The sequence below is a fragment of the Malaclemys terrapin genome, chromosome 2 (genome assembly GCF_027887155.1).
Source record: "Malaclemys terrapin pileata isolate rMalTer1 chromosome 2, rMalTer1.hap1, whole genome shotgun sequence".
NCBI classification, from domain to species: Eukaryota; Metazoa; Chordata; order Testudines; family Emydidae; genus Malaclemys; species Malaclemys terrapin.
In genome coordinates, this window is record NC_071506.1 from 214353788 (window position 1) to 214376343 (window position 22556).

General features: G+C 41.1%; 1 protein-coding gene across 6 annotated transcripts in view; it reads right to left on the minus strand.

Annotated features, from left to right (window-relative positions):
* The window catches only part of RBMS3 (RNA binding motif single stranded interacting protein 3), a 908048-nt gene that overhangs the window by 415878 nt on the left and 469614 nt on the right, over positions 1-22556 (minus strand). For 4 of the 6 annotated variants that reach the window (XM_054019902.1, XM_054019900.1, XM_054019903.1 and 1 more), the window contains one exon: positions 2785-2954. In XM_054019902.1, coding sequence (XP_053875877.1) covers positions 2785-2954 — 170 coding nt within the window. The remainder of the gene's footprint in view (positions 1-2784; positions 2955-22556) is intronic. The other 2 variants (XM_054019901.1, XM_054019905.1) reach the window with 1 other exon arrangement.

Genomic DNA, 22556 nt, shown 5'->3' on the forward strand with positions numbered 1-22556 from the left:
CTCTCACCTTTTATCCTTTTTTAAGCGCCTTTTTAAGTGGCAAACTAGGAAATGGGAAAATAAAAAGGAGGGATAAAGAAAAAATGGAGAGAAATGAGAAATAAGGAAAACCTGAAAATATTTGGTTAAAAAATTGTGAACATTTTTGAAAAGTGAAAAACCTGCTTTAAAAACAACAAACAAAAAATCCAAATGTCTAAAACTTCATATGTTTTTGTGTATTGTTTTTGTTTGTCTGTTTTTTTGATCAGCTATATTTTTACCTGAGATTGCAATAGTTTATTGATGTGCCTCATATGTTAGTGACGACCAAAGTGATTTCTATGCATAGTTTTAAGAGAATTTGGGGATTCTTCTGGGTGAAACACATTATTTTGTATAAAAATAAGGTATGATTAGATTAGGGAAGGAACTTTATATGTTGTTTGTATAAAACAGTACTTTATACATTTTTCACTCTACAATCTATAAATATTAAATGTTAATTATGTTTATCTTAATTTTAATAAACATCATGTTTTGACCAAGTTAAGAGGAACATGTATGCAACAATGGGTCATACAATTATGCTATAAAACATTGGGTACTTCTTAGGAATAAATGGCAATATTAGTATATTAATATTATTTGCAGGGATTCGTTATGACCAAATTTCTAAATTATGGAATTATAAATGTGGATTGAGATGGGTTTAAAAGATTATGTTATAAAAATTGCAAAGCATGCTAAAGTCATATTTTCAGAGATTTCTTGTTCAATTTATGAGAAAATCCAAGACACGATGCATAAATGAAGGAAGATCACCTTTACTATTCATATATTCCTGGTTTATTTTGTTCAATCACACCTGTTGCTGTACCAGTTTATAAAGTCCCAAAAGATGTACTGTAATTTAAGGGCTTTGTACAGCAAAATAAAGTTTAAAGCAACTTTGCTGAACAGGAGTTACAAGAGATTTTCAGGATCAAAACCATGCAAGAAAGAACAAAACGTTCCAGTAACATTTTTCTTATTTACTTGGTTACTGCGGAGTTCATGATGACTTCTTTTCCTTTTGTTATATCTGAACAGTTTGACAGATTACTGTGACAAGGTTACCCTTAAATTGATAAAAGGTTTGATAGTGTCGGTACATTTGTCAAAAATATCTGACATCACTCATAATGGAGTCTGCACTACGAGCATCAATGGCACTCCAGTCTACTATTTTCTATTCAGCGTGCAGTGCACACTACATAAAAACATAAAATGGAAATGTATAAAAGTCAGGAGGATTAACTAAAGCAGCCACTCATCTTATCAAACACAAAAGCTCATGGTTTTTCGATGATTTTGACTAAAATAGAATCTATTTTTATAGCCACACACTAAAATGCAATTAAAAAAATGTTGAGTGTAGTTTAAAGGGTAAGAATCCTACTAGAGTAAAGTTGGAAATGGAAATGTTGTACTATGAGAAATTTACTCAGTTGCAAGCATTTTCAACATTCCCTTGGCTACTGCAGAAGAAAAAAAAATGTGACAGACCTGCCAAGCATCATACAAAGTGTCTATCACAGTATTTCTGATCAAATCTAGGAAGTGCAGAAATGCACATCACATTGGATAATATTTACATATATTTTAATTTAATTTTCCATATATCTCAAAGCAGCATCAATTTCTGTTCAAATTCTAAGTCTAGGCTCAGACGGATTCTTACATTAGTAAATCCATTTATCAAGCTCTACCTGATATGCTGATTTGCAGTGGAAAGTCTTAAAGGTGCCATTCAACTTTTTTTTTCGGGGTGGGGAGACTATAAATTCAGCATTGTAGGATTCCATACTAGCTGTCTCTATTATTTCCCTACCAATGTTCTCATTCTACAACAAAAAATATATTTTTCTTATTTCCAGCTCTAACAACTCAATATGGGATCTGAAAGACAAGCTGGGTTATTTTCTTCTTGTGCATCACCACCAGTAATAAAGATTCAGCAAATCAAATTATACCCTCAGCTATACCTGTATTATCCATTATAATCAACTCATTTGCTTAGGTAACTGCCCTGTGATTTGATTTTAGCAAACAATTCTGTTAATGATGCACCAAGAGGAACAAAATTTAGCTATGTGGCCTCTGCAGTGTTAACAGAAATAAAAATCAGTAAAAACTTATATTTGTCACTAAGGTTGGCAGAAATTACTCCAAATATACACAGGGAGCAGATCTGTTGAATAAGAGGGTGACATTTTTACATCATCAGTTTTAAGAGGACATTTTGGTACAAGCCCATATTTACTTGGTAACATACTTCTCGAACTTCAGCCTTGACAATGAGACACAGCAATCAAAAGATGTGACAAATGACAAATGTGTTTTGTTGTGTGTTCTGCCATGAATCATAATTCTTTGACTGTAAAATCTCTCATAGTAGATGTTTTCTGATTATGTGAATTAATTAAATCAAAGGAAAAGAAAAAGAAAAAGAAAAAACATTGAAAAATAAATTCAGTCTCATGAAGCCATGACTCTCAATTAATTGGATGTCAGTAGATTTTGAACCCTAGATTTTCAGATCTCCAAGCATAGACATCAGCCATTTGAGCTAAAGGAGTCAGTGTTATCCTTTATGTTCACCTTTCACTACCAGGTACATCATGCATCTAAATTCTTGTTCTGAAAATATAAAATCTATATCTACAAGCTTAAAATCTGGCTTGGAAATTTGTCCCTATAAATACGATGGTCAAGTGTATTCATTTCAAACTGGAGGACATGAAATATTTCAATGGCACTTACGGCTGGCAGAGCTTGATAAGGTCCTGGTCAGTGGTGCCGGGTGGAAGGCCTCGAATGTACAGGTTGGTTTTACTCAACTGTTCCCCACTGCTGTTGTTGCTGCTGTTGTTGCTGCTGTTTGTGCTGGGGCTGGGAGGAGCCATGGGGTGGGGAGCTGGTGCATAGGACTGCTGAAAACAAAAAAGTCTGTTACTGGAAAATAAACTCATCACCAGCTTGTGTGTCTTACTGAAGCCGCTATGAATTCATGGTAGTTCTGTCCCCCACACATACTGCAATTAATTCTGGGCCTGGAATTTATTTCCCCCATCTTTTAGCTAGGGCAATAATATACAATAAACGTTATTTTTAAAAATCTGAAAGAATAGCAGTTGATAGATTATGCATGCACTTTATCCTACTCACAAGATACAACATGCTGAATATTTAGGAACAACATTTATTAAATGAAGATGACACACAGCACATGATTTAACTCAAGCCACTCTATGACTAGGGCCCTACCAAATTCACAGCCGTGAAAAATGCATCACAGACAATGAAATCTGGTCTCCCCCATGAAATTTAGTCTTTTGTGTACTTTTACCCTATACTACACAGACATCACAGGGGAGACCAGCATTTCTCAAACTGGGGGTCCCAACCTAAAAAGGGGTTGCAGGGGGGGTCGCAAGGTTATTGTAGGGTCAGGGTCCCTCCAGTTACAACAAGGTGAAATTTCAGATTTAAATATCTGAAATCATGAAAATTATTATTTTTTAAATTCTGTGACCATGAAATTGACCAAAATGGACTGTGAATTTGGTAGGGCCCTATCTATGACCCACTCAGTGTGGGAGTTCACTAAGGAAATGTATTGTCTTGAGATTTAAAGTAGGTGTGGGAGCTGATACCAGGAATCTGATGGGCAACCAGCACATGCATAAAAAGGTGACAGGAGTTATCAGCACTAGGAAAAGAGAGACAAGGTTCCCACCGTATGTGCTGTTATGCTGGGTGTAGAATGGATGGTCCTGACAGTATCAAAAGGTCAGAGACTAGGTGATCTGGCCTTAAAATCTATGAATATGCACAAGTCTCACAACCTAGCTGAAAAATGGCACTTATGAATGGAGGCAGGTTTATGAGGCAAACAATGACCCCAATACATTTCCCCTACCCTCCAACAAATACCTACTAGAAAAGAATACATAAAATCATGTTTTAAATCATTCCTAAGTACCTCTACCATAGGGCAACAACTTTCAAATTTAGCTGCCTAAAACCTCTGATTGAGCCTCGGACTGTACTTACTTCTCATTCTTATTTGCAAAACATTACTCGGCTTTAATTCTTAGAAAGAAAAATATGATCCAGTTTTACAAAAAGGACGACAAGCCTTTTCACAGGTAAACAGGAGCCTAGCTACAAAATTCGAAGCTAGATCAGAACTTCCCAAAGCTTGAGAGTGTTCAGAGGTGATGGTTTGGTTTGGTCAATTATAGAAACTACAGCATTAGCCATGAAGTACCAAGCTAAGTGGTCAACTGGGCGAGAGAAGGAAGACCCATTCTGTGCAAGCAAAACACTGAATTTCATTAGCAGCCCAGAGACATCAGCAGTGACTAGATGTCAGGCCGATGGTGAGTTAATGATGACGTACTAATAAGCCTATGCAGGCAAAATGAAAGCAATTTGGTGTCTGGCTGTGATGACAGTTGTGTGACCATTATCATATGTTCACACTCAGATACTCCAGTTCTACAGTTAGACCTTGATTAAGCAAAACATTTAAGCCTAATTTCAAGCACATGTATAGTCCATTTCACTTCACTGGCCCTACTCAAAGTGCTTAAAGTTATGCATATGCTAAATCAGTGTCTTCAGTAGCTGGACTTTTTTAAACTGGAAGCTTTAAAACACTTTCAAACAGCCAACTACCTTTATTTAGAAGAACAGAAAATATTGAAAAGTTAAGGCAGGTATAGATGGTAGATGAAGTTGTGCTCACTGAGAGTCTTTGATGAAATATACACATGAATAACACATTTGCAAAGGTTCCTTCCTCTCCCCCACCACTCTCTCTCCCTCCTCCCAGCCTGTCTCACTTAAACTAACCAAGGGGGGGGGGACACAAAATCAAGTGTTAAAATTTATATACATTGCTACTGTCTAGCCAGGCTGTGATCTGGTTCAGCAGAAAGAAGAACAGGAGTACTTGTGGCACCTTAGAGTACTCCTGTTCTTCTTTTTGCGGATACAGACTAACACGGCTGTTACTCTGAAACCTGTCATTATGGTTCAGCAGGACTCTCAAGAGAGAAAATAAAAGAAGAACAGGAGTACTTGTGGCACCTTAGAGACTAACTAATTTATTAGAGCATAAGCTTTCGTGGACTACAGCCCACTTCTTCGGATGCATATAGAATGGAACATATATTGAGGAGATATATATACACACATACAGAGAGCATAAACAGGTGGGAGTTGTCTTACCAACTCTGAGAGGCTTGTCTGGTTATGTAGACTCTGTCCTAAGACCCTACGCTACCAGCACTCCCAGCTATCTTCGAGACACCACTGACTTCCTGAGGAAACTACAATCCATCGGTGATCTTCCAGAAAACACCATCCTGGCCACTATGGACGTAGAAGCCCTCTACACCAATATTCCACACAAAGATGGACTACAAGCTATCAGGAACAGTATCCCTGATAATGTCACAGCTAACCTGGTGGCTGAACTTTGTGATTTTGTCCTCACCCACAACTATTTCACATTTGGGGACAATATATACCTTCAAGTCAGCGGCACTGCTATGGGTACCCGCATGGCCCCACAATATGCCAACATTTTTATGGCTGACTTAGAACAACGCTTCCTTAGCTCTCGTCCCCTAACGCCCCTACTCTACTTGCGCTACATTGATGACATCTTCATCATCTGGACCCATGGAAAAGAAGCCCTTGAGGAATTTCACCATGATTTCAATAATTTCCATCCCACCATCAACCTCAGCCTAGATCAATCCACACAAGCGGTCCATTTCCTGGACACTACTGTGCTAATAAGCGATGGTCACATCAATACCACCCTATACCGGAAACCTACTGACCGCTACACTTACCTACATGCCTCCAGCTTCCATCCAGGACACACCACACGATCCATTGTCTACAGCCAAGCTCTAAGATATAACCGCATTTGCTCCAATCCCTCGGATAGAGACAAGCACCTACAAGATCTCTATCAAGCATTCTTAAAACTACAATACCCACCTGCTGAAGTGAAAAAACAGATTGACAGAGCCAGACGAGTACCCAGAAGTCACCTCCTACAAGACAGGCCCAACAAAGAAAATAACAGAACACCACTAGCTGTCACCTTCAGCCCCCAACTAAAACCTCTCCAGCGCATCATCAGAGATCTACAACCTATCCTGAAAGATGATCCTTTACTCTCACAGATCTTGGGAGACAGACCTGTCCTCGCTTACAGACAACCCCCCAACCTAAAGCAAATACTTACCAGCAACCACACATCACTGAACAAAACCACTAACCCAGGAACCTATCCTTGTAACAAACCCCGATGCCAACTCTGTCCACATATCTATTCAAGTGACATCATCATAGGACCTAATCACATCAGCCATACCATCAGGGGCTCGTTCACCTGCACATCTACCAATGTGATCTATGCCATCATGTGCCAGCAATGCCCCTCTGCCATGTACATTGGCCAAACCGGACAGTCTCTACGCAAAAGAATTAATGGACACAAATCTGACATCAGGAATCAAAATACTCAAAAACCAGTGGGAGAACACTTTAACCTGTCTGGTCATTCAGTGACAGACCTGCGGGTGGCTATATTACAACAGAAAAACTTCAAAAACAGACTCCAAAGAGAGACTGCAGAGCTAGAATTGATATGCAAACTAGACACAATCAACTCCGGTTTGAATAAGGACTGGGAATGGCTGAGCCATTACAAACGTTGACTATCTCCCCTTGTAAGTACTCTCACACTTCTTATCACACTGTCTGTACTCGGCTAGCTTGATTATCACTTCAAAAGGTTTTTTTTTTTTTTTTTTTTTTTTTTCTCTTCTCTTAATTAATTGGCCTCTCAGAGTTGGTAAGACAACTCCCACCTGTTTATGCTCTCTGTATGTGTGTATATATATCTCCTCAATATATGTTCCATTCTATATGCATCCGAAGAAGTGGGCTGTAGTCCACGAAAGCTTATGCTCTAATAAATTAGTTAGTCTCTAAGGTGCCACAAGTACTCCTGTTCTTCTTTTTGCGGATACAGACTAACACGGCTGTTACTCTGAAACTTGTCATTAGAGAAAATAAAGTTTAACAAACAGCATTATGGTACACTGGCTAGGAAGCACATTCAGTCTGATCCATAGCAAAAGGAAAAACGAACAACTCTGCATTTAATTCTTTCCCTCAGAATGTGTGGAGACTTGTTGACAATCATAGGTTCTTAATAGGTGGGTATCATATCACTCTGCATATAAATTTTATCACAGGGCCTTACCCTCTCAAACTGCAATGTCATTCCCAGAAATAGAGATTCAAAGCAGTAGTATTGGGAAGATACTATGGAATCAGCCAACAGGCTTTCCCAATGTTGTGGTGCTTCGTGGAATTAAACTCTCCCTTGCAGAAACAGTACTCTTGGGTAAGAATTTATAAGACTGTAACCCCATACAAATACATAAAGACATGGCTATCAAAATACTAGCTCATGTCCCTGTCCAGAAGTACTTTTTTGTGAGCTCTGCAATATATTTGTGGGGTCTACAGGACCTCACTAGTGATTAATGTACTATTTTGGGGTTGGTTCTCCTCCACAGACCTTTTGCTTTGGTTTGAACACCAGCCACCAGCCAAACAATTTGTTTACAGTGATTGTGTGGCTTTAGAACACAAAAAGCTGAAACAATTTATCTTCCATTTTTCCTTATGACAATTCTGCAGCTTTTGATTATTAGTAATGTACAAAGATCAAGATAACATGGCTCCTACTTTATACCCCCTTTTAAGTTGAATTTATATAATGAATGAGTGTAAGCTATTCAGGGCAGGGACATAGTCTACAAGTCAATAACATGTCGTGCATGTTAATTATAAATTATTATTAGACATCTTAGCTTGGGTTCATTATGCAAATAGCTTTTTTTCCACATTAAGTAAATGTCCCAAAACTTAGTGGAAAAGACAAGATATACCTTTCAAACATAAAGAGCAATTTTCCTTTCAGTATCAGATATTTATCCTCATACACAGAGGAAAACACTAGGTGCCTGAGTCTAATTTAAACTATGGCCATTTTGTGCCACTCTGCAGAGTAAAAGCTATAAAGTACACATTTACACTGATAGTAAGGCCAGAGCAGTGTAATGTGCCCTCAGTGTAAATGAGAATCAAGTGCTAGGATGGAAATTCTTTCAAACTACAACTGAGCAAACACTGGCCACAATCCTGCATGTACAATCACAGGCTGACATCTGCCTTCAGGAAGAGCCCCATTTAAACCAATGGGCCTATGTCTGACTGTACATTGCATGATCAGGGCCTATGTCTGTTTGAACTAGACTATAGACCCCCCTCTACCCTTTCACATGTAAATCTCAATTCACACACTGCTAATTTTTAGGGACAGCAATTTAGGAACCCCAAAATGCTATAGAGAATTTACACCAAGCTACAAAATGATGATTACCAATATTCAGTTTTATATAGTCATGTGGCTGGCTGCCATGTTGGAGACCCAGTCCAGGGGAAGGCTTTAGCCTAGGGTTACCATACGTCCGTTTTTTCCCGGACATGTCCGGCTTTTTGGTAATCAAACCCCCGTCCGGGGGGGAATTGCCAAAAAGCCGAACATGTCCGGGAAAAATACCGCCGGCCAGGCACTTCCCCTCCGGTGGCTGCTGTGCTCCTCCCCTGACTTTTTGGCTCTATTTAAGAGCCGAGCTGCCCGAGTGCTACCGGCTTCGGGCAGCCCCCATGCCTATGGACCCTGCGCCCCCAGAGGGGAAGTGCCCGGCCGGCGGCTCAGGGTCTGCAGGCATGGGGGCTGCTTGAAGCCGGTAGCGCTCGGCTCTTAAACAGAGCCAAAGAGTCAAGGGAGAAGCACAGCAGCCGGAGCCCGGGAGGGGAAGTGCCCGGCCTGGGGCACAGGGTCTGGAGGCAAGGGGGCTGCCCGAAGCCCGAACGCTACCGGCTTCACGGTTTGCCGGGCAGCCTCCAGACCCTGCGCCCCCGGCTGGGCGCTTCCCCTGCCGGGCTCCAGCTGCGCTGGGGAAGCGCCGGCCGGGAGTGCAGTGTCTGGAGGCAGCCCGGCAAACCGTGAAGCCGGTAGCGCTCGGGCAGCCCTTTTCGCGTGGCTGGGAGGGAGGAGGGGGTGTTAGGGCGGGGACTTTGGGGAAGGGGCGGAGTTGGGGTGGGGCTGGGGCCCGTGGAGTGTCCTCTTTTTTTATTTTTTAAATATAGTAACCCTACTTTAGCCTCTTGTTTCCTGAACTGATAAAGCCAGAGCATGTGCTGGAGTAGAAGAGCATTCACTTTGCCCCCAACAGGATGAAGGCCCTGTTCACCAACCTGCATGAAAGATATAGGAGGAAGGGACTCCAGACATACAATGCTTGCTACCAAACAGTGGTCTCTTTACCTTAAGCATGGTCTAGTGACCTAAGCATAGGCCCAAAAGCAGGAATTCTTGAGTTCTAATCCTGGTTCTGGCATTCTATGGCTTGGGGCAAGGCACTTAATCTCTCTGCCACAATATCCGCAGGGATCATATGAATCCTAGGTATTATTAAAGGCTCTAAAGCAATGACAATGAAAGGGACATGCAGCTATCCTATATATCTGGCAAGGGAACAATACAAATATGGTCAAACATGGTGCTTATAATGCAACAGTATGATACAAAATCTACATACAGTATTTTATTTCAAGAGAGAGCTGGAAGTCAGAACTGAGTTTTTCATTAATTTTTCAAATAACCAATCCAGAAGATTCATTTTTCAATTCCCATGCTTCGTTATTCAATAAAGGGGGAAAATGAACTGGTTTGTAGATCATTCTAAGCAGCCTATTAATTCAGCGCAGCTGGCTAATAGGATTTGTTTTCATCTTTGAAAAATGAAACAAGCGACTTTTTTTATTATTTAAAAGTGAGAAATTATACTGTTAAATTCACCCCCACTTTCAGACACCCGCCCTTGTAACCCATAGCAGAGCTCTCTGAAACAAACTTTCCCATCCAAACACACACTACCAAGTAAATTGACCAATAAACCTAAATAATGAGACACTTAAGTCTTCCTTACTGAATAATGACACACAAATGCTGAATTAGGAGCCAGGTCAGTTACAAAACGAACACCAATTCCGGCGTTAGCCTCCTCACACAAGGTTTTTTTCCCCCGTGGCAACCACGGTATCCCTGTCTAGCTTTCATTTGTTGCAAGTTTGGTCTAAAGCTTTTTTCTTCTTCTGATTTAAAGAACGACACTTTTACAAAGAGAAATTTTAAACATTTTTCACATACAATTCCCTTTGGATGGGAATCACAGGTCCCAGATGCCAAGCTGTAGAGTCGGCTTTATTAGCAGCAGCTGGCTCCTTGGCAGGCTTCTCAGGCAGTCAGGCTTGTGGTTTTGGAGTGGCCTCAGAGTCTATCATACAGCTCAACTGCTCTGCTGTTGGGCTGGCCAATTTGTTTTGTTCACCTTTGGCTATGCCAGATTTGTACTCTTTTATCCACTTGAAAGTGAAGTCCTGGAATGATCCACCAAAGCATTAATATGTTGACTCACTTGTGTGAGTGTGTATATGAGTACAAACACAGTCCCACATTAAAATATACATTATTTAACCTACAATGAAAACATGTAATCTACTTCACTCTGAACAGTGTCTTTTTAGGCTGAATTCATCTAACTTAGAATATGATTGTCACTCAATTCCCTTAGCTTCTCATTGTGAAGATAAAATAACTCAAGGTAAATACAAATATATTATACAGATACCAGTTTACAACTCACTCTACTACAGCACTGTGCTATTTAAACCATACTGTACAAATGAGCAATTTTTGAGGGCTGGATGGTTTCCTACTGGCCAATTAAAGTAATGACCAGAGGATGCCATTGACTTGCAGGCCTATTTATGGGTCCCTTCAGTGGAATGGATGGCAAATCCCCCATTGAGCAAGAGACAACCTGTTATGCTCTGATGCACCCCAGAACAGCACCCCCAAAACAAGGAAATCAAAGCAAGACATGCAGGTAGGTAGTCAATCAAAACATGTAATAATCATGAACCAGTTTAGTCAGCAACGTTGTAAACAAAACAAATGGCAGGTATGTTGCAGCAGGGCCCGAGTAACTTCACACACTCCAACGCTACGTACACAGACACATGGGAACCCAAACCCTGAGTTCAGAGAGCAAGAACCAGGAAACAAACAGGAGCAGGAATAAGCAGGAAGGCGTGCGCGGACATACACCAACCAGTTGAGAGGGCAAAAAAGCTAGCATAAAAGGCGAGGTGAAACTCAGCAATTCCTCTACTTTGTTAACTTCCTCAATCAGCAGCAGCATCTGAAGAAAACTTATATAGCCTTAGCTGTAGCTGGAGAGAAGAGAGATGTGAAAAAGATACACCTTAATAAGGAGGAATTAGCTATGCAAAACATGTATATTTTACAAAGGTTCCAGTTACAGGTGAGAGAATTAAATTGGAGAGAGGTTCAGATTCTGCTGTAGAGCTTGCAGGACATTCACTGAGCTTGCAGAACTCAAACCTTAGCCATGCCTTCAGCTCCTGTCTGGATGATGAAGGCCTGGAAGACAGGGCTCTTCTTGGACACTCATTTACCCATGCCACCAGACTTCGTAGCACCTGTATTCCAAAAGCAGACTCTTGGAAACTAAAGGTATGAATTTAAAGTGGATTAGTTACCTTGCATTAACCCCTATGTGAACACTTGTACTCAGAATTAAAATGAACCTTAATTTGAGTTAGTTTAATTTACTTTGGAAGTGAATTAAACTAAAGTGAATCAAACCACTTTAATTCTGAATATGAGTGTCCATATAAGGTTTAATGTGGTTTAACTAATCCACTTTAAATTCATACCTTTAGTAAATTCAGGTTAATTTTCCTGTGTCCCCCTATGTAGACTAACCTTACCATTTGTTTTACTTATTCATTGTGCCATTAGAAAGTTCTATAATGTAAGGTCTTTCTAATAATAAATAATAAAATAATAATACAGTAAAGAAAGAATGTGGGGAAGTGGGGTGCCTACTTTCTTAGCTTTAATATCTTAAGAGATGAAACAATCATGTTTTGACTAAAAATGATTGGCTTTATCCACAATAATGCATTTAAAAATGATTTTACTAGCATATGCCCAAACTGTAAGAATTAATTTATTTTAATATTAAATGTTAATTTAAAAAAATGTAAAAAAAAAAAAAACAATCCTAATGGAATTTCTAACTGGATATAATTTCCATATATTTTATAATTTAGAATTTCTGAATAGCACAAAGACATCTCTCTCCATTTACACATGAAATGTCATCTTTTATTCACAGCAACATAGTGTGTTTAATTAGAAAAGTTTTTAAAACTTTCCAGTTACCCATTCCTATTCATAAAGTTAAAAAGAGCACATATGAAGAATGAAAATTGTGAAAGAATGCAGTCCTTCTTTGACTAGAGTAGCAGTACTATAGTTAAGTAAAAATCTGAATTTGTTAGGCTAATAAAACATGTTTCTCAGATCTAACTGATTGAGGTTTAAACCTGTTGAAATTAGTGGGCCAAATAGTGGTCGGACTTACAACCTCATAGACTTCCTCCAGGAATCAGAGTTGCATGAGGCATAAATCAGGGCAGAATTTGGCTTATTTTCTCTGTAATGAATACTTATTCTCATCCAAACCCCTAAATACTGACTGCCCAGTTTTCAGCATTTTATGAACAATTAGAGCTAGACGTTGGCTATGAAGCTAAGTGTTTGAGGGCAGGGGGAAAATCCTTTGTGGGGGGGCATTCTCTCCTGGGAAAATATTTGGAAAGTGTGTGCCCTTTCATGTAATCTGGTGCAATAATTTGTCCTTCGTAACGATCTTAATGAGACAGGGATAAAAAGTCACCAAGAACAAGGCGGGCTTAGCAATATCAAGACAGGATGATGAATATCAGAAGCAAGGAAATTCCCTCATTGACTCACACTGATAAGAACACCTTTTTGCCACTAAGACTGATTCAGTGGTCAAATGAAATATGTCAGTTATCATACCGCTGGATTCCTAACCCTCACTTAATGATGAACATTAAAAGCAAATTGGCCAATTGGAAACCATCTTTTTAGTTAAAAAAAGATACAGTGAACCTTAAATGATAAAGTGGATTAGACCACCTACAATTAGAATAGATTGCTTGTCATCTAGCTAAGGGAAAGACTTCAGTTGAGGATAAATAGTCCCCAGTTTTAAACATGTCCAGAAAAAGTACCGTGAATGCCAAGTAGACAGGCAGTGCGGGTTTATGGATTGCGAATGGAACAGCCCATGAGTGCTTTAGTATGGACGGCTCTCTTAGTATTGGCCTGAGGATGGATTTTGTTGTAGACCCACCTCAGCCACTGGCTCCTTCCTACCTCCTCATGCTGCCATAGTGTAGAGAATACTACTCTTGGCTCACAAGAAGTCTGGATTAATCCATGCACAGCCCCACCACAAACTGCTCCCCAAATAGTTTTCCCTGAATTTAGTGCATTTCCTCTCCACAGGGAATGTGACAACTTAGTCCTTAGTACAAAAGAAATGAAGACTAGGAATAGAGCTGTCTCGCAGAATAAATTATCTCCCACTATGGAAAATAATCTTTACAGCATCAATCAACATTTATTTTCAATAAATGCCGCCTCTCCTCCCTTTGTCTCGTGGTTGGAGCGTCCAGTTACAATCCATTCCTGTGGCATTTTTTATTTCTTAACAAACGAAGGCCATGGACAAGGAGAATTCTCTTATATAAAGTATTCAAGCACTTTGTCAAACTCATAAACAAAAACCTATATTTTGTGACACAAATTAGCATTATTACTTCATTATCCAACATGTTCATATTTTATTGATGTACCGAAGCAATATGTGAACGGAATATGGATCTTAAAAGTACTAAATTTGAGCAATCTGGCCTATAAAACATCATATGTCTCCTAACCAGAATACTTTAGAACACAGATCAAAATGTGAAAGCAATTACTGCCTGCAATACTGTAACTTTGTTGTGAAAAATGGGAAATGTTTGAGTTAGCAGAGATTATTATTTGTGTATATATTGCCACATATTATTTGGGGCACTTGTGTAGCAAGATTAGCATAATGATGGGTTAGCATCCCACTTAAAGGGTAAAAATGTAGAGTGGAAGTTTTATATTTAATATATTTATATAAAAATAGTATACATCTTAGGTCCTGAAAGTCTACATTTATTATATGGATATTTATTTTTAAATGGAGGACTAAAAGTGTTCTGAAGATGAAAATGCTATGTATGAGCTAAATTTTATAGCCTATACACACACTATCAACATGGTGAAATAACATGAATGAAATAAAATTCAACTGAATAGAACTGAACTTTTGGCATAGGAAAAAAACCAAAATCTTTGATCTAATCCAACCCCTCCCCATCCAAAAATGTGTTGAACGCAGATCAGAGCCAGATGATATTTGGTTTTGCAGAATGAAAACCCAACCAAGGTTTACAAAATCAAAAGCAAGCACATTTCCTTGGCTTCTCTCTACATTACAAGAATTTAGTGGGAAATATTCCCCTCTTCACATCAATGCAGAGTAGTAGAACGGAAGAATTGTGGCTGACACAGTCTCTTAAGCAGAATGCATGGCTGGTAGGTTCCCATAGTAGCACCCCGCAACACTCTTTTGGAGACATGTGTAGGGAAACCCTTGCCCACATTATACACAAAGTTAAACTACATCAGTTCTTCTGGTGGGGAAGGATGTGTCCCTAATGAAAGAACATCTGAGCAGAATTTTGGACATTCCACAATATCTTAAGCTGTTTTGGATTTACTGTTTTCGCAGGGCCACTGGGACTGCAGCTACATAACAAAGCAGTGTTTCTCAAATGCGGCCACCAGAGGCTTTTCTTGCAGCCACAGCCTCCTGGGTAGTGATTTGGTGTGGGCGGTGGGATGGGGCAAAGCAGCAACCCTTCCACAGGGGCAACCAGGAGTGGTTGGACCCTGACCGCCTCTGGAGAGAGACAAGCTTGAGGCAGCCAGAGAGTTCCCCACCTTCTCGGGGGCAGTGGGATCGGGCTTCAGCCATGGGGCTTCAGGCTCCATTCCCTGGCTGCGTAGTGATGCGCTCTGGCCCCAAGCTCACCCCCCCCCTCCCATCACCCCTGGCCCCTGCTGTTTCTGTATCTACCTCCCCATCCAGGGCTTAATTTGTCCCCAGGCTTGCCCGGGCTGAGTAAGTCTGTTGTGAAAAGTGATATTTGTTAATATCACTTTTCACAGCACACTTACTAGCTAGCAAGTCTTTAAAAAAGCAATCAAAAAAAGCAAAAGAATAAGAAAAATTACTAGAACATTCAAAGCACTTTATTTGTGTTTCTATTCTGTTTAGGTCCAATAAAGAAGAGACAACTGTACACTATTTTTATTATTGAGTATGCAAAACATCCCTACATAGATAGATTACAATGATTTGAACATGTATCTGTGCATATTTATTTGTTTTTCCTAAAGTTAATTAAGTATTTTAGGAAAAATTGTCAAAGCGGCCATCAGCAAGAGTTGGTGGCCGCCCCCCGAGACCACCAAAAATTTTGTTGTGAGAACCCCCGCAATAAAGCTAGGCAGAGAGCCATCAGGCAGAGCAAGAACTTGAATCTGGGTCTCCCACATCCCATGCCAGTGCCCTAACTACCTGGAAATAGTCTCTCATTCTCTCTCCCTTCAAAACGTTCCTGCTTCCATGAAATTTCATTTAGTCCAAAATGTTCTGACCAACTGTGTCTAGTCACTTCTCTATGAGCAGAAAGGAGGGATTAATTTACTACCATGGTGTAAGTGCCCATCCTCATTCCCATGGTGTCAGTGCCAGATTGTGTTTGTGTGCATGCACAAGTTTGCCAAGGGCTTCCAATGCTAATTGAGTTGGGTTTCCTGTGAAACGATCATCTGCAGTTTGGTAAACAGAACATTTCAGTTTCTCTAAAATAGCTCATAATGAATGCAAAAAAAATTAACTCTCTCATCAGAAACCTCTTTTCTGGGTTTCCAAACATCAGTATTACCTTACAGTAAATGTTTAATACAAGACAAGCCAAATTTCTGTATAAATGGGTGCAGCTCATAGAGTTTCAAACCATATACATGATGTGTCACACACACACACTACACCCATATAATAATGAAAAATATTTCTTCCTGTCTCAATAATAATTACAAAGAGGTACAGAACGGTCTGACATGTAAATCATCAGATCATGTAATTTGTACAGCAAGTAGCACAATGGGATTGGGATGCTTTATTTTTTGATAAAAATAAAATAAAGTTTAGAAGGATATATTATGCCAAGAATTTCCAAATTACACTGGTTTTAATAAATGATAGTTTAAAAGTGTACAATGCTTTTCTACAGTGCGGGCTGTCGCTACAGTGATAATTTTTCTGTAGTTTTTTAAAAGGATGTGCTATACTTTTTAATTTTCTTCTTTTACATGTGAATTATTTTCTATTCCAGAATTTGTCTTTTGAAAGAATGCATACCCGAAACTACTACAAAACTTTAATACTTTTTTTTTTAAAAACTTCAGTGATAAATTATTTCCTGTTATATCAAGTTCTATAATGGAAGTTTGGAAACATTAATATTTAACAATATTGTTTATATATAAAAACAGATGCATATATACTAATATTCTCAATACAAGAGAACATCTTTCTCAAATATATACAAAATTCTAGTTTAAGTGCAAAAACTAAGATTTAACCTAAAATAAAACTAATAAGTAAAAAATTAAAGGAAAAATAAGGAAAGAGTTGCACAGAAAAATAAATATCAGGGAAATGAGAATGGGGAATAGTGGACATTACAATCAGTCCAACCACATTCCTAGGATTAAAATTATGTATTCTTTCATCAGTTGGAAAGGCCCCAAAATGCATTAGGCAGTATTATTAATTGACAAAACCTCTCGTGCTAATATTTGGTAAAATTCATTTAGCATAAATGTATGTCTTTCTCTCTCTCTTCAAATCAGGATTTTGAAGTTTGTTTATGGAACAAATGGCAATAGAAATGTTTCTGCAACAATAGATGTGTCCTAAAAGCCAGCTGAATTGAACACTAAAGATTTGATATTTGTTGAAGGAAAATCTTTTATTAATTCAACTGGTGATGTTTGTCCTTTATTTCATCACCGCTCCTTAGTTTCTAGGTTAACTCTAATACGCAGTTCATGCATTGAAGTTTGTGTCAAGCAGTAACATTCCACATGGATATTAATGCTAATAATACTCATTTAATACCTTCGGTTGAAAGGGATTAGGAATGCTGGAAATCCTACGAATAAGCATTTCTGAAGACCTAAATTGTGTGAGTAGTATAGTATCCACCATCTAATAATCCAATGAATGATGGTAGAATCATCCCTAATGGCAATATAATTTGGTTCCGAATCATTTGATATGAAACAACTTTGGCAGACACTTTAAAATACCCTTGTAACTAAAATTATAGAATTAAGGTGACCAGATGTCCCATTTTTAAAGGGACAGTCCTGTATTTAAGCCCTCCTGCAGGTGTACTGATTTTTCTTAAAAAACGGGCAAATTTTCCCGTATTTTCTGTCTCCCCCCCATCAGTACTGGTGGATCCTGTTGCTAGCTGGATTCCTGCTCACCAGCCGCCCTGGTGAGTGGAGGGGTCCAGTGGCCGATGACGAGGGTGGGTGTGTAAGGCTGGTGGCGGGGTGAAGATGCAGCGCATGGGGACAGCCGCAGCCCCTGCTGCATGCTGGCTGTAAACCAGCAGGGCTCATCCCCCGTCCAGTTTCTGGCTGGCAATGGCTGATGAGTGCGGGCAGTGCCACGCAATGGCCATTTACATGTCACCTCAGCTGCCCACCCATCAGCCTTTACGTGCTCCCCCTCTCACTGTCCTCTCCCTGCCTTGCCCCTTCACCACCACCACCCAGCCCCGCTACTCTTCTATATCCCCGCCCCCCCCCCCCCCCCCGGTGGGGCGCATCCCGCTCCCAGTGCTGTGCAGACAATCAGCCCCTAGTTCGAGCACTCAGCTTACCAACAGCCTGGCTAGGAGGCTCCTTCCTCCCCTCTCCCCCGTCCCACCCCACCCCACCACTGCCTCTGGCTGGGCAGGCATCCCAGGAAATCCCAACACCCTCTGGCCCAGGGCGCTGGCCAGGAGGAGCCAAGCCCTGCGTGTACCAAAGCCCCGCACAGCGCTGGCATGGGGAAGCCTCTCTGCCCCTCAGCTAAGCTCTGGAGTGGCGGGAAGCGATTTCCAGCCTGTTCACACTCTGAACCTGCAGGCTCCACAGCAGCTCCCTGGGCAGGGGTTTAGCACCCTCTTCACACCCCAACCCCCTTGATCCTGCCCCCAGGGAACATGGGGCTGCTCCGTCCCCTAGGCACCCACCCCTGCTGAGCCACGTCTCTGGCCAGGTTCGCTGAAGCCCCTGCAGTCAGGTTCCCTGGGCCCTGGTGCACAATGTGTCCTTAGGGCTTAACCCCTTCCTGCCCGCGCTGTAACCAGGGAGGACAGGAGGTGGCTGGGTTATGTCGGTGGCCAGCAGCAGCCTGGAGGTGTTAGCTGCCTTTCGACACTGGTGCAGGCAGGAAAGGACAAGCTGCTTCTAGCCACAGGGAAGTGAGGGGGAAAGAGATGAGCTCTGCAAAGACTCAGGCCAGGTCATCCCTCCCCACTCCCTCCCCTACGGCTGGAAGCAGCTCCCGCCCCGTCTTTTCCCTCCCGCACAGTGCCAAAAGACTGCTGCTGGCCACATTCTGGAATCAACCCTGGCAGAAATCTGGGGAAGCGGGCATGTGACCCTGCATGACCCACGCGTTGCCTCGGGAAGATGTGGCGTCAGGTACTGGGACAGGTGGGTCCGTCCCAGGGGCCCAGCCAGGCATGGAGGGCGGAGAGTGCTGCAGGGAGGGGTGGGTCGGTCGGTCACCCCCCCCATGTGAGAGAGGTTTGCAGGAGTGTGTGTGTGTCACCCCTCCCTGTGTGAACCCTAAATCCTTAAAGATAAGAAAGTAAATAAAAAGAAGCCAACTATGCAGTATTTTTTTTTTAACAGGGGCTCAGTCAACTTGATGTTATTTCAACGTTTGTACTGCATTGTTCTGACTGATTGCCGTTGAACTTGCTTGAATACGAGTAATTTTACCAGGTGCCCCATATTCAGCATAGGGCAATATGGTGACCCTATATATAATGAATACCATTTCCAGTTACCTTTGGATGTTCAAGGGTACTAAAGATTGCATGAGGTGCAATACAAACCCCAACAAATTATTTTTAGTCAGTATCACTACTTTTTTGTTTTGTTACAAACACAAACACAGGTCTCCCACTATGTCAATAGTAAAAGTGTTTTGCTATCCATGGAAACTAGATAGTGCCCCTACCTTAATCCCCAAAAATATACATGCACAATCTCAAACGTACAATCCCACGCATACAATGGACATGAAATTGATAATCAGTTATGCAAATAGATATTTTTGTAGGCAAAACTCACATATTTGCAAATTTGGCCCAGTAAGATTTTAAAAAGTACTTTACAACCGTTTGTTGAAACACAGTATAATACCTATTATTCAATGCACCCAATCGTGCAGTTATTATTCTAGAAAAATTCCCATTGATGTTAGTGGGAGTTTTGGATGAGTAAATCTGAAGGATTGGACTCTAAGTAATGGAGCATGCTCAGGGCAGACAGAATCTTTAGAGAATTTAAGTCCCAAACTCTAAGAAACCTCTACTGAGCATGTGCAAACTGAGATTTTTCAACTGCTTATAAATTGACTAAATTTTGGCATATTTTCATGGAAACAGCAAAGGGCACCAGGGCAACCTCTCTGTCAAAAAACCTACTCCAAAGCAGGGAAGGACTACTAGTTCTGAACAAAACAGTTGTATCCATTTTCTTTCTTACATGGACAAAACTACATATTTTTCCATAATCTTGATCGTGGGAACTGTTCTAGCGGAAACTTTCCAAAAACTTCTGAAAACTTCCAGCCTGAGGCAAATGACCGCACCGTGCTTTTAAGGGTGGAGGTGGGGGCGTGGTATTTGCTAGCTGGCCGAATAGTGCTTCATGGACAGGGGGGAGAGGGAGAGGGAACTGCTGCAAAAGGGTCAGTGTGTCGCAGACTCATCCCCTGGGAATGCAGGGTTTAAAAGTGGCAGCTCTGCACATGAAGCCTCCCTTTTACATGGAGCAGGCTGAGGCAAGAGGGAACACAGCACTTCAGCACGTCTCTGCATGGCTCCATATGGAAGCAGGAGAGTAAGAAAGGGGGAAGGGGACTAATTCCCCCCTTCCTGTGGTCCTAGGGTTGCCAACTTTCTGATTGCAGAAAACCAAACGCCCTTACCCCACCTCCTGCCCCACACGTTCCCTGAGACAGGGGGTTGGGTGTAGGACGGCATGAGGGGTGCAGGCTCCAAGTGGCGCTTACCTCAGGTGGCTGCCGGAAGTGGTCGGCATGTCCCCCCTCTGGCTCCTAGGAGTAGGGGTGGCCAGGCTGCTCCACACACTGCCCTCGCCTGCAGGTGCCGCCCACCTAGCTTCCATTGGCCATGGTTCCAGCCAATGGGAGCTGTCGAGCTGGCGCTCAGGGAGAGGGCAGCGCGCAGAACCTCCCTTGCCGCCCCTGCATTTAGGAGCCTGACAGGGGGCATGTTGCCGCTTCTGGGAGCTGTGCAGGGCCAGCATAGGCAGAGAGCCTGCCTTAGCCCCGCTGTGCCACTGACCGGACTTTTAACGGCCCAGACAGCAGTGCTGACTGGAGCCGCCAGGATCCCTTTTCGACCAGGCGTTATGGTAGAAAACGGATGCCTGGCAACCCTATCTGGTCCGGGAAGGGCAAAACAGGCACGACAGCTGTGCCCCCCCAGGCAGTTGTGCGGTGGGTAGAGGCATTACTGAATCAGGTTTCAAGTTTTTCCCTGCTAAGGGTAGGGGACGGCAGGGGGCAATTTTGCTCAGCTTGGCTCCCTGTGGAGGCAGGACGGTAAGCAGTGACGGGGAACACCAAGAGGGGAAAGGAAGCCCCACACCATTCCCTTAATCCATGCAGAGATAAGCAGGAGCACATCAGTAGTGCCAAAAAGGGAGGGGGAGTTACCTAGTTAGTCATCTTTAAGGTACCTACTATCCTGGAGAATAACAAGTATGGGGAATTTCAGCTCAAACTGTTAGTTCGGCAATATCATAAGCAACTGAAAACAGGGTCGTATAATGGAAAGTGTCAGGCAAATATAACTAAAGGCAGTGATATCAGCTCCACATATATTGGATAGATAATTCCTGGTGGGGGTAGGTAGTGTAAATATTTTATTGGTACATTTATGATGGCTGTCTTATTCCTGAATGCCAAAGGAATAAGTGAATTTATACAAGTTATCCCAAACATCATCCCCCATCATGTATTCAGCAGTTTACAGTAACGTTCAGACCACCATCATGTTTTCTGTATAGCCCACTGTTTACGGAATAACTATTTTAGAAATATTTTAGAAAGTTTGAAAAGTATAGTGGTACTAATTTTCAAATCTTTCCATCTGCAAAGCCAACTGAACAAGAGAAAATGTTAGAAACCTCTAAAAACTCAAAACAGCTTTGGCATGGCTCTGCAAAATAGCACGATTATCATTATTACATATGAGATTATATTTTTGTTCTTGAATAAACCAGAATTTTATTCTATCTTGACACTTTTCTGATCAAATCTTTTTTATGAACCTTCATTAGTTCTGCATCAGCAATTGGTACAGGGAGTAACCCAGGAAAGCAGTATTCTGATATGAAATATTTTTGAATCTCTCTCCTCCAAATATTATCATATACTATGAAAAGTTAAGACATCCAGCACAGCTTACAGCATTGCTTTGCTTACAACATTACCTTCTAGAAGTCTTAACTGGTAGGCTCCCCAAATAGCAGTCTGTAAAGCTAAAATTAGCATGCTATACCTTCTTTTGCTTATAACCATGTGATGGGAAACAAAAAATAAACTGGGAAATATAATATGTGCCAAAGGTGGAGTTGGAATACTATTATCTCCATTACAGTTTAGAATTAAAGGACACTGATACCCAGTAGTATCTCTTAATAGGACATCTGCTACTACTATTATAAGCCACTTTCAGCATAATAAATAAAGAGTACTGGGTTTAAATACATTCCATAACAATCCAATCTGACCCTGAATCAAATTATGTTAGTCTATGTTACATGCAAATTGTTTTACCATGGACACTATGTTACCAGCTGCTTAGTAATTTCAACTCTGCTTCTTCAGGGATAAGAAAAACCTTTTAGAGGATTCATCCCAATGATAATAATTATTTTACATTTATATAGAACCTTTTATCCAGCAGGATCACAAATTGGTTTACAAACCATATACATACAGCATGACTGAAATGCAGCCAATCCTGGG